We start from the raw sequence: 16,030 nt of genomic DNA, 5'->3' as shown, positions 1-16,030 counted from the left end.
AAATAAAGTTACTTTTAAAGAGGTCTCAATTGTTAGACCTTGACAGATCATCACATTCTTTTCGTATATAATGCAATTATTAAAAATCTGTAAAGCAAATGTATTTAGTCAAGTGAGCCAAAATATGATTGAAAATAAATTATAGATTTACCTCTTATTTTACTATACTGTATTCCATTTTGGGAAGTACAATAGAAAATGTTTTCCAAGACTTCTGCTACAACTGACTTCTAAGCCAGTTTACATAAATGACATACTACTGTGTATGTCTATATTTACATATACATATATTATATACAAAATAATGTATAAATTATATATAGTGTTTTATTGCAAATTTTATCTTGTGCATATAATTGGAATCTGGCTTATTTGCTTTTCCATCCAGGGAAATAAGAACAAAATTAAAACACAAAAACCCCTTGCCTAACACTAGTTGTAATTTAACCTTTTTTCTCTTAACCACTATTGCACATCAGAAAATGATATGGTCTTTGTCTCCATTTATCACACACAATTTTCCTCAAGGGGATGCATTTGATAAATGAGTCACTTTTCCCTTTATAATAGCATAGCACTGCCCATTTTCAGTCAATTTTTAGAAAAGTGATTAAAAGTCATGAGTAAAAACACACTGTTCCACAAGAAAAAACAAAGAAAATTCACAGAATAGAACATCCTCTTTAATAACATGGTTTAAAGAAAAAAAATGGAAAACATTGGGAGAACATGTCATCTCTGCCGCAGATTTTTTTTTATAGTTGAGGTTTAAGTTGTTCCATCCATATTATCATGGAATGTCTTCAATAAGGCATAGCTTGTGCTGTATTTAATGTTTGTATGTGGTTCTGATAGCTGTACAAACAATAGCGTGGAACATGTTTATTTTCTTGTTTTAGGATAATGTGACGGAGTATGACTAAATAAACAAGGTGATACAACCATGGACAGACCACTTCCTAAAAATACAAGTAGGGATGCGTCTGCAACACTGTTTACAAGCCGATTGTGTAAGAGCGTCCAGCAGGGTTGTGAATGGCAGAGCATACTGGTTCAGTCACAGCCCACTCATACCACACTTTCTTCCCATTATTGCAGCGCCAGAATCGCACCGTGACGTCATCATCACGGGATATGGAGATGGGATGCTGTTTGGAAAAGCAGATATAAGTATTTTTTTTCTGACAACTTACATTTAAAACACAACTATGAAAATGCATAACTTACTTTAAGTGGGAAGAGTATAGGAAACCAAGAAAACATTCCGGGTGAATGTGTATCAGGCTTTATACCTTTAAGGCACGGAGACAATAATTTGAAATATGTCTTGAATAACGTCATGTTACTTTATGGAGAATCCTTACTGAGTGTGACATCTTTGTAGAGTGTGGTTTCAAAATACCCAGCGAAGCCATGGAGGACAGAGTTACAACCCACAGAGAATTTGAGGCACTGGTAACGATTATTGTTCATATCTAGAGAGGAGGGGGTGGCAAGTAAAGAAAGTCAGGACCTGAAAATAAATGATGTTACATTTGTGCCCAATGTGTCGTACCTTTTGTCGGGTGTACGAAGGTAAAGCAGGGCTTTGGTTCAGCCAGTTGATGGAAGTTGTGGAGGCGCACTACGTATGGCATTTCGAAATGGCACTCAGGATCTTTGTCACGTTCTCGGCAACCTCGGACTTCATTATACAACTTTGAAGAGGACAGCGGTGCCAAAAAGGATGTGTAGGAGCATGGAATGCTCACGCCATCATCTGGCATCATTAGATAGAAGAAGAAAAAGAAGCTCATTACAGATGCATTGACATAGGAAAAAGAAAAACTGATATTTTCCCCCTTGAAACAAGCTGCATTCACCAGACAGATCATTATGGCATATTTAAAGAAGAAAATACTGAACCTCTAACACCACTTGTAGTACAGGTCAATATAATTGCTAGCTTTCAAGTCTATTTGTTTTATTTTGATCATCAGAACTGTCCTAAAACCACAAAGTGTATCGCAGATAAAAGGTATATTTTGGAAAGGGTCATTAACAAAAACAGTTTGATATTCACTCTGACCTAAATTGCATTGAAACTGAGTTAGCGCATGAGAATAAGCAGGAGAAAAACGTGTTTTAGCACGTGTTCGTATGTTTAAGCTGGTGTATATTTTGCCATGCCTGGCTGCGTGTATTGGTACGGAGTGTCTTGTGTGTGTGTCAAATACAGAAATAGTACTTGTTACTGAGACTGCGCCTTTAAATGCGGTGCGCCATATAGTCGTGAAAATACAGTAGTTTAAATAGATTTCTTCATATCCATCGGTTGGAATAAAAAAAAGGCACATACCGATATAAATACCTGATATCCCATTAATTGCGATTCTCAAACCAGTAAATTTGTATGTTAGATTGAAGGAGAAAACAAGAGTGGTAAGTGTGTGCACTGCATTAAAATAACATGTCAAGACAAAACCAAAGCACACCTTTGAGAAAATTCTGCGCTCCATCCAAACACTCAGGTGAAAGTTCATTATCACCAAACGATCCAAGGAGTTCGCTGACGATGATGTCAGCCTTCTCAGGCGAGGTCCAGTCTCGCATGTCAGAAGACACCACTGTCACCTGATCTCCCCACTCCTCAAAGCGCCAGTTTTCCAGCCTGCCGAAAATGCAAGTAATCAGCAACGGATACAAACAGCATAAATATATCCATTCATTGTTGTTTAGAGCCAAGTTGGGAATGAGCAAGAAGTCACTTACGTGATGACGGCATTAGGGTTTTTTTCAACAGCGTACACTTTCAGCTTGCGGTCTGCTTGTTTGGCAGCACGCAGAGATGCATTTACCAGGGGTCCCCTGCCTGCTCCCAACACCATCAACACTCTGAGGAAAGATGTTACCATTAATTAACAGTAATTTTCTGAAATACAACCTAAGCTTTGGGCTAGGTCTGGGCGATGTGACAAAAATTATCACATTAGTTGGAGGAAACTCCTTGATATCAATGGGAAAAGAATGACTCTTAAATGAGAGTGGGAAGCCCTGAATAAAGTACTTGACTCTACTGATACTACTCACTGAACATTAGTGTCTTTCTCTTCCTCTGGGACCCTATCAAGAAGGCATTTATAGACAGCCTGTGGATACAAGACAAAAGAGATTAAGAGAGATTTTTGCTTTGAGGCTACACTGTGCAAAGAAAATAAAATTGTATACACTGGTACCTCGAGATATGAGCTTAATTCAGGCCACTCGTATGTCGAGGTACCACTGGATATACATATACATACTACATATTCGTCAAACTGATAGTGTGCTACTTTGTTTTTGTTTCCTACTGACGCTTTGGCTTGATTGAATTGAACTACTGAATTGCTTTTCATATCATTACTGTACATTTTGCTTGATTGATTTGAAGTGCTCAACTTCTGTATCAAACCTGTACATGATTGTATACAAATGTTTGCTGTGCTATGCGAGTAACTTAAATGTTCATTTTTCAAAAAAGGAATTTCTTATAACTCAACAACAGTCTTTTTGTTCTAATCAAGCAGGCGCGACCGACAAAGCCAGGCACCTCTGCTTGTAATAGATGTAATATATAATATAAAATATTCATATATAACTATCAAGGATACAATTTTAGTGGCATCATTGTGGGTCTTACCTGTTGGTACTGTGAATATTTAATGGGATCTTTCTCGAAGACTTCATATGTCTGGGATTCCAGGTTGTCCATGAGTGGCTAAAAAAGAGGAAATATGTGACCGAAGAAAAGTTTAGATCTGACCACTTCAAATAAAATCCGTTTTTGTCATTTCAATATAGTAATACCTTAACATACGAGCTTAATGCGTTCCAGGACCTGAGCTCGTGTGTCAAATCACTTGTATCTCAAATCAATTTTACCCATATAAAATAACTAAATACAAATTACTGAACAAAAAACGTTTTTCAGAATTAGTCAGAAGTATTTCTGTACCTGTAGGGGAGACTGTAAGTAGTCTTCATAACCCTTAGCAAAGAGCTCATAGGAGTTTGGTGTCGGTCGGTTCTGACTGAGGTATTCTAGATACTGCAGGTATGAACGAAAGTCCTTCTCAGTGTGGCGGTTTGTACCTGTAAAGATGAATTGGGCCTCCAACTGTGAAAGAATATAACTTTATTAATACACTACAGAATTCCTTTAAATCTAATACCTAGACTTTGTTGTTAACTATGTTACCACAGTTCAAAACTGAACATTATACATATAGCCGCAGTATGAAAAAAAGGAATATTATATATACGCTTTTTCCTACCTTGAAAAGTCGTACAATAATTCGCTGGTGTGCTTTGGATAAAACTGGAAAGCCCTTCTTATTGGTAAGGAATATGCTTGTCGGAAGTATTGCTGCTTTGATTGGTTCCCCAAGCCATTTATCAATCACCGTTTCTGAAGGCATGTCTGCTCCAATTTCAATGGCTACACGTGAACAAAAATAATTCATTGAAAATTATTATTTTTTGACCTGGGAAAAACGAAGAATGGATCATCTAGGCACAATGTTCTTACCTAGACAGATCCTCTTGTTGTAATCACAAAGGGTCCTGAATGAATGCCACCTAATGTACACCCACAAAAGATTGTTTGAGGAACCAATAATTGAGTTCAAACCTTAAAACCGAAAACAGTTGATTGACTAAGACCCTGGGCTTGTATACTAACCAGTTCCAGGTTTTCTCATCAGTTGTTGTCTCATCAATACACGTGATTGGCTCATTTTCAATTAGGTCTTCCCGCGTATCTTCCGGTGCCATCAATGGAACTCGAAGCCAGAACTGATTGTAGAAAGTGGATAGATTGTATCAAGTAATTTGTCTGTCTCTTAATCTATAAGACATCTAATGACTTACATTTGTGGTGTGGTGTCCAGACTGGATATGGTTAAGCAGTACACGTGCAAGGTTAGCTCTATCAGGTCCATTCAAGGGAATCATAAAGACAGGCAGGCCCAAGTAGGCTGAAAAATGCAACTCCTGCGCCAGAGCCTAAAAATCATCATGGAGATAAAAAGTGGAAAGAAGAGGCAAATACTTAAAAAAGGGAAAAAATGGCACAGAATGAAAGAAAAGACTCCCAACATCAATGTGTTCAGTGTAACTTACAGCTTCAGAGCTTCTGCGTACTGTTTCAATATTTGAATCCGTGTCAATCCATGGAGACTGCTTTCCAACAATGAGTGTATTCCAATCTAGATGAAAAGTAAAAAAATCAAAACAAATCTCTTATTCGTCCCACGGCCCTTAAAAAAACACTTTAAAAATTATCAGTGTTCCAATTTAGGACCAAAAAAATTGAGAAACATGCAAAACAAGGGATGATGAATGTAAAGCTCAGAATTAATCAATGAGTGCCAGTGATTTCTGCTAATAATGATGAGAATGACTATTTTTCATATAGGTGACAGTTTTAAATTTAAAGATTTTCAGAGAGTGATGTCTGTCGCCTGTTTTTTTTCAATGCAAAGTGTGCCGCAGCTGAAAAAAAGTTGAGAAACATCGTGCTACAGCACCCTGCGCGACCCTCGTGAAGACAGAAAATGAATGAATGTGTCTATGTAGTGTACATCTTAAAGACTAGTCTTTTGTAGCTACTGAAATAAAACTTGTCGGTGGTCCTAAATCATGATGGGGACCAAAGGCTTAGGGTTTTCAAGTTTGTGTTTTTTTCTTCTTTTAAACCACCGTTGTGCACATTTATGGGCGAAATGCACGAAATTCGCGTACCTCTTCCACACAGCAGCAGGTCAGACCGTGTATGGGCACCGGGTCGTGATTTTGCGGGTTCCAATTCAAATTCCCTGCCGAACCTTGGGTGGAACAGGGGCATGCATACGAAGTCAAACCTGAAAGATTGAGTTAGGGGTAAACTGTTTAGTCTATATAATACTAACTATACATTGTATATTTGCATAAACAACATCGGGACGGGGCACGTGCTCGAATTTCGCCGGCTAGCTTAGCAGGTATCCATCATTGACTTAACTAATGGCATTTTTGCGTCTCCTCCAATTAAACAAAATTGTAACACTCTTCTTACCCTAGTTTGGCAACCGCTGTTAATGTCTCGGCTACTTCTGGCACACAATTTAAATCTCTTCCGCAGGACACCCTGCTCCCCGTGTTCACGGCCGCCATGACTTGGCATGCAGGGTGAACTAGGACCACCACATCCGTCCCGGTTAGAAGAAAATCAACGCCATTTTGGATCTGAGAACAACAAAACGTAAATGTCAGCTGAGGAAAAGAGCCAAAATGGCTTCGGCAGTATTGTTAGTTTCATATCTCGCGCATTATCGCGATATCATTCATTTTCCCCCGAAGCAAACTCACAGATGGGGCAAACATAGTGCAAACTCTACATTCTGCTAACTGCAAGTATTTAGAAACAAAATAATTGGATGAAAGAACAATTTATATACAAGCGATATGAATAATACTAACAGTAATAAGAACAGACTGTAATGCCGCAAAGTACAACAATATAAATTTTTAAACAGTCGGAGACTACATTAATTTGTGACAACGGGAAAGAAAAGCGCACACAATGTAATTTCCATCTTTGTCATACACCGAGTTCTTTTCATTTTGACTTGTTGTGGTGGGTGCGTTGGTGGGTTTTGGTGCATGGATGGCTGAGTGGATGGATGGATGGATGAACGAACGTTTAGGGAACAATGTAGTATGCACGTTTCCAAAATTACTGGATTTAACTATTTTTGTTTTTGAATGTAAACTGAATGGATACAATATTAGATTCCCACCTTTCATAAGAATATAAGAATAGTTTTTTCTACTATCTTGATTTCTTTATTTGTTATGAGCCGCTGAACATCTTAACAACATTTTAGGTCTTTATTAATTAATCAGTTAAAGATCTGTAAGATATTTTTGCTGATTTTCTCCTATGTACATTACATACATGTTTGAAAATAAGTGCCAAAGACACAAACTGGTTTCAGGTATTTGGAAGAATATGATCAATTTTGATTCTGTATCACTTTGAAGCACAGGTATTGATATTTGACATGATCTACTGTTTTGACACTGAATATTTTCTTGAATTTTACCCTATCAAATGATCAAATGAATTATTCTATTCTTCTATTTCGGGAAGAAACCTATTTCCATCTCAATTAACATTTTCAAGTGTGTTAATAGTTTAGCTGCTTTCGAAAACTCACACATGTTAACCAGATTTTTGATGACCTTTTCTCTTTCTATTTTGTTTATTATATTTTTTTCCATGAACCTCAACCCGCCTTTACATAATTTCATTTCACGTCAAGTTTTCTGAGCAGAACATTTTGGCCACTTCTTTTGGACCCCCGTAACTATAGAGGGCGCTGTATGGGTTTGTTACGTCCACAAACGTGTGCAAACAAGAAACCACGGAAGTTGCTTGCTCATCCAAAGGAGCATTTTTAAAAATGGCTCTCGCTAGTGTGTTGACCGCGGATCATGCTGATTTCCCCTTTGGCGGCCGTCAAAAGGCTGCTTTCGATTGTGGAACCGGACTGAGCCGTCTGGGCTTTGACGCTCCAAAGGGAGATGACATAACATTTGCCATAAAAAATCCCCTCTGTGCGGCGAACGACGATGACGTCGAGAGGAAAATTGAGTTTCTGCATGGAACTACCACTTTAGCATTCAAAGTAAGTTATTCACTCCAGTAATAGTCGTAGAATAATACAAAATACATGTATAATTGCATCATTTTATTACAAGATTTGCCCGATTGGGTTGCAAGCCATATTGTTGCATTGTTGAATCAGGCAGAAGTTTCTAAACAAACGCTGTGGCACTGTTAGCATGTTAGCTTGCTCATAAAGCGCTTCATCACGGCTTGTCATCTCATCTCATTTTCTGATCCACTTTATCCTCATTAGGGTCGCGTGGGGTGCTGGAGCCTATCTCCAATGGCAGTGGCCCCTTAGCGGGTATCTGGTCAAATAGTCACGGGGGCTATTTAGCCGGTAACTTATTATTTAACATTGAGTGAATAGGGGATTTTCTAAACCATTCAACCAATGTTATTGAAATTTGATGTGTTATTGCCAATTGATAGATTTTAACATTAGGTCAATAGGGATTTAATGAATATTATTTAGGCAATGGCTCCGTAGCCGTAGTTTCTTACTATTTACCCCACACAGTATTCTTTCTGGCAAAATAGCCATATGGGGCAAAGTAGGCCATTTGACCGGTTACCAGATAAATAGCCCATGGGACTATTTAACCAGTTACCGGTTAAGGAGCCACTGCCATCTCCAATAGAATCTCATTTTATTTTCTGAACCGCTTTATGCTCATTAGAGTCACGGGGGTGCCGCAGCCAATCCTAGCTGACTCCTGGCCAAAGGAATTGAATTGGCTCAAAGAGATGGACAACCATGCACACTCACCCATACCAAGGGGCAATTTTGTGTGTCTAATCAGCCTACCATGCATGTTTTTGGAATGTGGGAGGAAACCGGAGTACCCGGAGTAAACCCACGCAGGTGGACGTGATCTGGATTTGATCAAGGACCCCAGAGCTGTGAGGCCGATGTGCTAACCACTCGCCCCACAGGGCCACCTTTCCAATATAATTATTTTTTTTGTGGTCATTATTGTGATATCGCCCAGGCCTAATCACGGGCATATATTGTGTCGAGAGTGGAAAAAACAGTTATTAAAGTTTTTTGGGCTCTTATCTGCCTCTTGATTTTTCCTGATATTATGTTCTTGTTCTTCTGTTGTCCGCTCAGTTCGATCATGGTGTCATTGTTGCTGTGGACTCTCGGGCTACAGCGGGTTCCTACATTGCCTCACAAACAGTGAAAAAGGTAATTGAGATTAATCCCTACCTGTTGGGAACCATGGCTGGAGGAGCAGCAGACTGTAGCTTCTGGGAGCGAATGCTGGCCCGCCAGTGCCGCATTTACGAGCTTCGTAACAAAGAGCGCATCTCAGTTGCCGCGGCCTCCAAGTTACTTGCCAACATGGTCTACCAGTACAAGGGCATGGGCCTCAGCATGGGAACAATGGTCTGTGGCTGGGACAAGAGAGGGCCAGGTAAATATGTCTTACAGTATATTAGCATTCAGCCTTCAGTGGCTCCTCAGATTGTTTATTTCACCATGATTTGTTAAGCATCTCATTTGTATTGCATTTTACTGGTATATGAGTCACAATCACCCCTGTCAAAGTTATGTGTAATGTTTAAATCGTTAAAATAGATCTAAAAACGCACTCATTTGCAACAGTAATATTTCATTTATCGGGCTTAATAGGTGCCATGACCTGTGGCCAGGTATTCCTGTATTCTTTTGTATTAATTTACAAATTGTTGATCAGTACAAGGTTTTGGTAATATCTTGCTCACTTTGACAATCGAATGTTATTGGCTAAAGAAACCGCATTGTTTTTTTTTTCTTTTCCGAAAAGAGATTAGCACTGTTTGGCCAAGCAATGTGACATGATCTTCTGCAGCCAGTGATGATAAAGCAGGGTATGTTATTGTAAATAGACATGATAAGTCGATGTGTCTTGACCTCTGCAGCAGAGTCTCCACCGACCCACCGAACACCTAAGTTTCGATCAAACCCAGGTTAAGAACCACTGCTCTAACGGGAGGTGGTATTAATTCATCAGTAAGAGAAGAAATCTAAAATCAGAAAATAAAATAGCCTGCCAACTTTTATTTTACATATGTATTTTGTTCAAGTAAGTATGACCCATTGCTTAACTATGAAATTATTATGAATTCAATGGTAATGTGAGTTGAAATTGTAGGGGTCATTAATATAGAAAATGCATTTGTACATTAGGGCTGCCACGAGGTGGCACTGCAACCTCTGTTGTTTCCAATTCAAGAGAAACCCCTTGAAATAGCTACATGCTGCCCCTTTTAATTCACAAAAAAGGCTGCTGTACATAACTGAAGATATAAATAACGAGTTCACTATATTGATGGCTAATCCATAAATCTGTGTCTGCTGCCCAGAGACAGGAACCGATTGGCCTCTGGGTCCTGCAACATTTGTTGAGTTTATCGCTTGAACATTCAGTGAGATTGATGTCAGCTTCGTTTGGAAAGCAGACTTCAATGCACGCTCTCATACTTTTTTCTTCTCTGCCAAACGAGGTAAATGACATAGTTTAAAACCCCAGAGACCTGACTGGGAGCATAATGCTCCTTGTATAGTATATTTCCAGTTGCCATGGGAGCACCAATGTCCGATATTGAAGGGTCAGGTAAATGGCTTGTCCAACTTAATCCCATGATTAAGTGAGGCATTTGTGATCTGACCATAAATCCACATAGGCCATGGAAGACTCGGGCCTTTTGATTTTGATTGTGTGCAAAGCAATTCTCATAAATCTGCATTTGTCCATACCCCCCACAGTCCTAATTAATCAATTGGAAGAGATATCCACCTATTATCTTTTAAACCTTGCCAATCCCGGCACAGCTTGTCGACAAAACCTCTAGTAGTACAATGTGTTTAAAAAATCGCAATGTAACTTTTTCTTTTCACTCATCTGGACATATCAATGTAACTATGTGCAGTTTGGTTTTCATGTAATGTGGTGCATTTACCATTATAAAGACCACTGGAGTATTTGGAAGGGAATTAATATGGGAAGCATTTTTGATTGCTTCTTTGATTATATTCTTGGGCCCCGATTTGTTGTCATTTGGTGCTCAACACAAGAGGCTGCTATTCTAAATGTCCACCTGCAACATTGTTTGTAACAAGTTCCTAACTATTTTCAATTGGAACAAGCAGGTGCCTGCCTGGCAATTTTAGCCCATCTATAGGCAGTGGATGATTATCAGGGCAAGTTCTAAGGAAATGCTTAGGAAGCTGCAATTTGTCAGCTGAAATGAATAGCAAGCCCCCCTCCTGACACAGCAAGTGGCACTTCTTATTGCTAATAGTCTGTCACAAGTTTAGCAATGAATGTGCAATCTGGTGATGTTTTGTTCAGTGTTTTTTTTTAACCAACACCAGTGAATATTTAGCATACTAGAAAGTTCATGTTTTTGATTTGGAAAATCATGAAACACTCGTGCCTTTTTGTACTGTTAAGTACTTTTTACCATATGCAAATGGGGCATTTGGTCAGAGTGAAACTTGTTCTACATTGAGCTGAATTAAGCCTTTTCAAATTTGAGTGATGATGTAAAATTCAGTGATTCAATGATTGGCTTCAACCATCTGAGGTGTTGTTGATTTTAATCTGCGTTGAGAAAAGTATTGACATAAAATTGGATGACTAATCGAAATTTGCGTAGTTACTACATACAACTGCTGTCAAAAATTATGGAAGTACTATCTCTGTAAAAGCAGAAGGAAAACTAATCAAACACCCATCTAAAATTCCTTGCAGGAAACTATTGGATCGCCAGTCCAGTTGGATGTTATGGGATTGTGTAGGGAAAAAAGTTAATCCGAGATGTTACACACAACTTTTGTCATTCCATCAGCTGAGCTTGGAGCTATATGATGTTTTACACTAATTAAGTCCATGCTTCAGGGGCCATAAGATGTCATATAAAACAGAGGTGTTGTTTCAAAGTATTAGTTGTGTGATTGCTTGACCATATAATTTTTTTGTCATGAATCAAGTGTTCCATTTTTCCCCCTCAGAATTGAGTCTGCTTGGTCAGGAAAAAACAAATCTTTACTGACCGCAAACATTGTTTCATGTTTTCTTTTTGTTTCCTAAAGCCAGAAAGTCAGCATTTACATGACTAGTATTGTCATGTTAATGATCTGCCACCTTTTCTTCTTAACTAATGTGGGGTTTATTGCATATGTTTCAGGAATTTAGTATCTTCCTTAAGCACATATAAGAAGCAAATTTATCTTGACTTAAATATTTCCTGCACGATTTAATGGAAAACTGCCTTAACATTTTTTAATATCGTTTCGTGCATTCGGGTACATAGAAATGTATATTATCGTGAGTTTAAGTGTATCGTCCCATCCTTCAGATACATTTTTACATCCGTCCACTAATCGCGTTTTAAAGAAAAATGCATTTAGGGATATATTACTATATTACATTGCAATTGTCTGAATCAATCTTTACCGGTGTGTTTTTTTGGCGAAAATTAGCGATATGTGGCTGTACTTCTATGTCCAGTAGTTTGCAGCTATCAGCTGCCTTGCCCTGACATCTATTATTTAGACATCTAATCATGCTTGAACACAATAGGGGGCTTCCTAGCTCAAGTATATATCCATATCAAATGCTGTTTTGAGTGCTACAAATCTGTTAAGAGACCTGGGCAATAAAACGAGAAAGATACTTATCATAGTTTTTGTCAACAATAATTCAAAACTTTAAATATAAACTTCACCATAAAAATTCACTGATGCAATGTGAACGCCAAGGAGTACAAATGTGTTACTTTGAAGGGAAAATCTTAATAAAAAATCATCAAGTGGTATTTCTGAGATACTGTATGAATCAAAAGCACATTTTAGGGTCAATATCATAAGGAAGTTAATATACCTGTTTTTGGAAATGCAAATGTGGGGAGAAAAGCAGGTCTGCACTAAAATCTGAAAATTACACAATGAAGGCCATATTTTGTTCAAACATTAAATGGATGAGGTTTCAGAAATAAATTGATATAAATGTACATGTTAGTTGAGTTCACTGCACTTGAGAGAAAACACTAAGCAAACAGACAGAAAATGTGAAGAAAAAAATAGGAAAAGAGGTAGATTAGTGTGGCAGACATGTCATATTCAGTATAAAAAAAATCAACGTTTATGCCTTTATCAGTTGTAGTTTTCGACAGCCTGATAGGTGTCCTCCCAGACTGGTAATCTTTTTTGCTAAGGATTGTATCTGAAGCTCAGTCAGATTGGAATGCAGAGTAGGTAAGAGGTAATTTTAACATGCCACACATTCTCAATATGATTTGAATCCTGAGTTTCACCTTTCCATTCATACACTTGAATATTATTTAATGTTTACCCAGTGTAATAGCATTGTTTGGATGTTTATCTTTGTCTTGAAGGCCAACTTTCGACCCTTAGGTGCTTTTGCAGATTCCAGCTGTTTTTTTGTCTGAGATTGCCCATACAAGGCTCCATCCATTTTTAGCTTGAACAAATTTACTTTCTGCTTTTGGGAGAAAAAAACATTCTCACGGTTGTGTTCAGGATCACGTTCACTGTTCGTCTTCCAGCATATGTCGCGCCATTAGCATTCAGGCCCACAACTTCAATGTTGGTCTCATTTATCAGGGCTGGTTCCTCCACACGTTAGCTGTATCACTCACACCCACCCCTCCCATGTTAGCTTTTGTCAAACTACAAATGGCACTTAAAAAATGCATTTATCTTGCCACTTTCCCATATAAAACATTTGTGGAGTGCAATTGGCTCTATAATGTTTGAATTGTGTTAGAGGTCTTTACTGAATGAACAGTTGTTTTTAGAGAATTAGGTTGCAAAAGGTAAACTATTCTACTGTTGGGTCAGTTCCATAACTAAACAATACTTGTTATAAGATAAATACTTTGGAATTTTGGATAAAACAGAAGACGCTGTTATGTAATTGCAATTCGAGGCGGAGCTGCAGAGCCAGAGCGGGCTCTGCGCTCGTCGCGAATGCCGCAAGAAGTTAAAGATAAACTAAAGACATGAATTCTGAAAAGGGAAATATGCACCGGTACTGGAAACAGTGAGTTTTGGAAAAGCTTCAAATTGATTTTTGAATATGCTGGAGAAACTTGCGTTGGCTTCGCTGAATGTAGTCTATGTGGGGCTTTGCTCTCATATGAGAGCAAAAAGACTGGCACCTCGAGCGGGGGAGACTAACAAACAAATTTAAATGAACTTGGATTACGATGCAGACACACTCAAAAATAAATTTAATCTAACCTTACACTAAACTTTATTCTAATTTTCTTATACATTTTTATACCTTTCTTCTCCCGCCCGGGTTGACTAAATTTGCCCTGCCTCCACCTTGAGTTTCAGATGCAACCTATCGATGATACTTTTGTATTCCCTTCAAAATATTCTGAAAATGATGCACACAAATATCCTCACAATAGGATAACACATTACCACTTGTCAACAAGTAGTATATATAACTCGTATATTGCCTCACCATTCGCGCTGACTAAAGGGAAAAAAACACAAAAATGCAATGCTCCGCCCAGTGCTCGCAGAGATATCGTTAAAAAACATATGCTTTAATCTGTTATCATAAATCACCCCTCCTCAAAACAATATGACATTTCGGGTTTGCTTTCGGCTCGAGCCTGCAAATCAAGTTAATTCCTCGGGCCCTGTCCGGGTCGGATGTTTTTTTTTTTATTACCTGTAATGCGGAATTCCTTTGCCATTGAGCTGAAATGGAACATGCGGACCATCGCGCGACAACCACAGGCACCCTGCTCTTCCTGTCTCATTTGCGAGGAATTTAAATGAACAGACTTTTTTTTGTTTTTAACAACCCTGAATACACCCATTAAAAAAAGTACACTATTTGAGGCTTCACCGCTCAAAGGAGGCAATTTTCGCCTTGTCACGGTACTGCCATAGGATATGAATTAAACACGAGCGACTCATCATTCACCAGACATTTTCGCCTAGTGGTTTGATTTGCACACTCAAAAAACGCGATGGTACTGGTGACATGTAACTACTGCTTAGAATCGGATCTTCAATCCAAAAGTAGCTGTATCGGGATAGATTTAGATACCGAGTATTGGATGAAGAACACTGTTTAGCGTGTCTGAGAGAAGAGATTGGAATGAGAAGAGCATGCAAAGTCAAATCATCTAAGAAATGAATCTACCTTTGACTGTACACAATACAACCCTTTTCTTTGTAATGGCATCGTTGTAGTGCTCATTTGTCTACATGTGCAGGTCTTAACATCTCCACTGCTAGAAATTGCATTAGTAGAAAAGCTGCACAAGTGACATGTCTCCTGCATTTGCTCGCAGAGGATGTCCTCCCCAGAGGTGCAGCTAACTGTACAGCTTTGGATGCAGGTCGATAGTTAATTTTTGGCAGGTTTGCGGGGATCGATGAAGCCCTGAGCACAACCTCTGGGCGGAAAACGATGTGACTCGCGCATCGTCAGCGGGTTACTCGATCAGCTTCATTTTACTTCAAGTGGATGCTGCCGTTCTATATGCTGGCTCACTTAGAAAGTTTACAGATGCTCATATTAGCACTAGATGATACACTTCTCCCATTTCACTTGATTTGAGCTCTTCAACAATTTTGACTAATTTAATTTCTCTCCTCAGGGCTTTACTACGTTAACTCGGAGGGGAGCAGAGTTTGTGGCGACTTGTTTGCGGTGGGCTCCGGTATGTCGTATGCCTATGGTGTGGTGGACAGCGGTCTTCGTCATGATATGTCTGTGGAGGAGGCCTGTGAACTAGGCCGGCGTGCTATCTACCAGGCAACGTATCGCGATGCCTACAGTGGTGGCCAAGTCAACCTGTACCATGTTCACAGCGAGGGCTGGACCAGGGTCTCACAGGAAAATGTTCTTCACCTACACCAGAAATACAAGGATCAGGCATGATTTTAAAAGTTCTGGGTGGGGAATGAAGGGCTTACATCTGGCTCCCTTAAGTGAAGCAGATCTGATTAGATTTAAAAAAAAAAATCTTGTTTACTGTTTGATCAATCTTTAATAAATCATAAACTGAATTATTTGTTCAAAGCTTTGTCTTTCTTATTAAGCTGGGTTGTGTCTGTGTATACACACACGCACACATGTGTATGTGTGTATGTGAATGTGTATATGTATATATATACACATACATATATACACATACATATATACACATACATATATACACATACATAAATACACACATATATACACATACATATATACACACATATACACGTACATATATACACATACATATATACACATATACACAGTTGTCAAAAGTTAACACACTTATTTCTTCAACTCTGATTTTTCTCTGATAGTGATTGGAACGGATGCT

General features: G+C 38.6%; 2 protein-coding genes across 2 annotated transcripts; one reads left to right on the top strand and one right to left on the bottom strand.

Annotated features, from left to right (window-relative positions):
- Window positions 1-661: 661 nt before the first annotated feature.
- Window positions 662-6,276, bottom strand: prmt5 (protein arginine methyltransferase 5). Its single transcript, XM_077725156.1, has 16 exons — window positions 6,074-6,276; window positions 5,761-5,879; window positions 5,140-5,225; window positions 4,888-5,022; window positions 4,700-4,812; window positions 4,547-4,596; window positions 4,293-4,456; window positions 3,974-4,135; window positions 3,659-3,736; window positions 3,070-3,128; window positions 2,752-2,874; window positions 2,475-2,650; window positions 1,556-1,759; window positions 1,365-1,475; window positions 1,228-1,292; window positions 662-1,148 (listed from the first exon to the last, which is right to left on the bottom strand). The coding sequence occupies exons 1-16, from the start codon at window positions 6,169-6,171 to the stop codon at window positions 996-998; spliced, it is 1,896 nt and encodes a 631-aa protein (XP_077581282.1). The 5' UTR covers window positions 6,172-6,276; the 3' UTR covers window positions 662-995.
- Window positions 6,277-7,400: 1,124 nt separating this feature from the next.
- LOC144201944 (proteasome subunit beta type-5-like) lies at window positions 7,401-15,722 on the top strand. Its single transcript, XM_077724815.1, has 3 exons — window positions 7,401-7,688; window positions 8,784-9,090; window positions 15,311-15,722. The coding sequence occupies exons 1-3, from the start codon at window positions 7,464-7,466 to the stop codon at window positions 15,592-15,594; spliced, it is 816 nt and encodes a 271-aa protein (XP_077580941.1). The 5' UTR covers window positions 7,401-7,463; the 3' UTR covers window positions 15,595-15,722.
- The last annotated feature ends 308 nt before the right edge of the window (window positions 15,723-16,030 follow it).

Source organism: Stigmatopora nigra, chromosome 9 (assembly GCF_051989575.1).
Source record: "Stigmatopora nigra isolate UIUO_SnigA chromosome 9, RoL_Snig_1.1, whole genome shotgun sequence".
Taxonomy (NCBI): domain Eukaryota; kingdom Metazoa; phylum Chordata; class Actinopteri; order Syngnathiformes; family Syngnathidae; genus Stigmatopora; species Stigmatopora nigra.
This window is presented reverse-complemented; position numbering and strand designations above follow the sequence as displayed.

Excerpts from the sequence above, each read along its gene's own strand:
- prmt5 (XM_077725156.1), bottom strand. The coding sequence starts at position 6,171 with ATGGCGGCCGTGAACACGGGGAGCAGGGTGTCCTGCGGAAGAGATTTA. Across the intron at positions 5,880-6,073 it reads ACAGCGGTTGCCAAACTAGG|GTTTGACTTCGTATGCATGC; the intron begins GTAAGAAGAGTG and ends TCAATCTTTCAG. Across the intron at positions 1,760-2,474 it reads AGCGCAGAATTTTCTCAAAG|ATGATGGCGTGAGCATTCCA; the intron begins GTGTGCTTTGGT and ends TAATGATGCCAG.
- LOC144201944 (XM_077724815.1), top strand. The coding sequence starts at position 7,464 with ATGGCTCTCGCTAGTGTGTTGACCGCGGATCATGCTGATTTCCCCTTT. Across the intron at positions 7,689-8,783 it reads CTACCACTTTAGCATTCAAA|TTCGATCATGGTGTCATTGT; the intron begins GTAAGTTATTCA and ends TTGTCCGCTCAG. Across the intron at positions 9,091-15,310 it reads CTGGGACAAGAGAGGGCCAG|GGCTTTACTACGTTAACTCG; the intron begins GTAAATATGTCT and ends TTCTCTCCTCAG.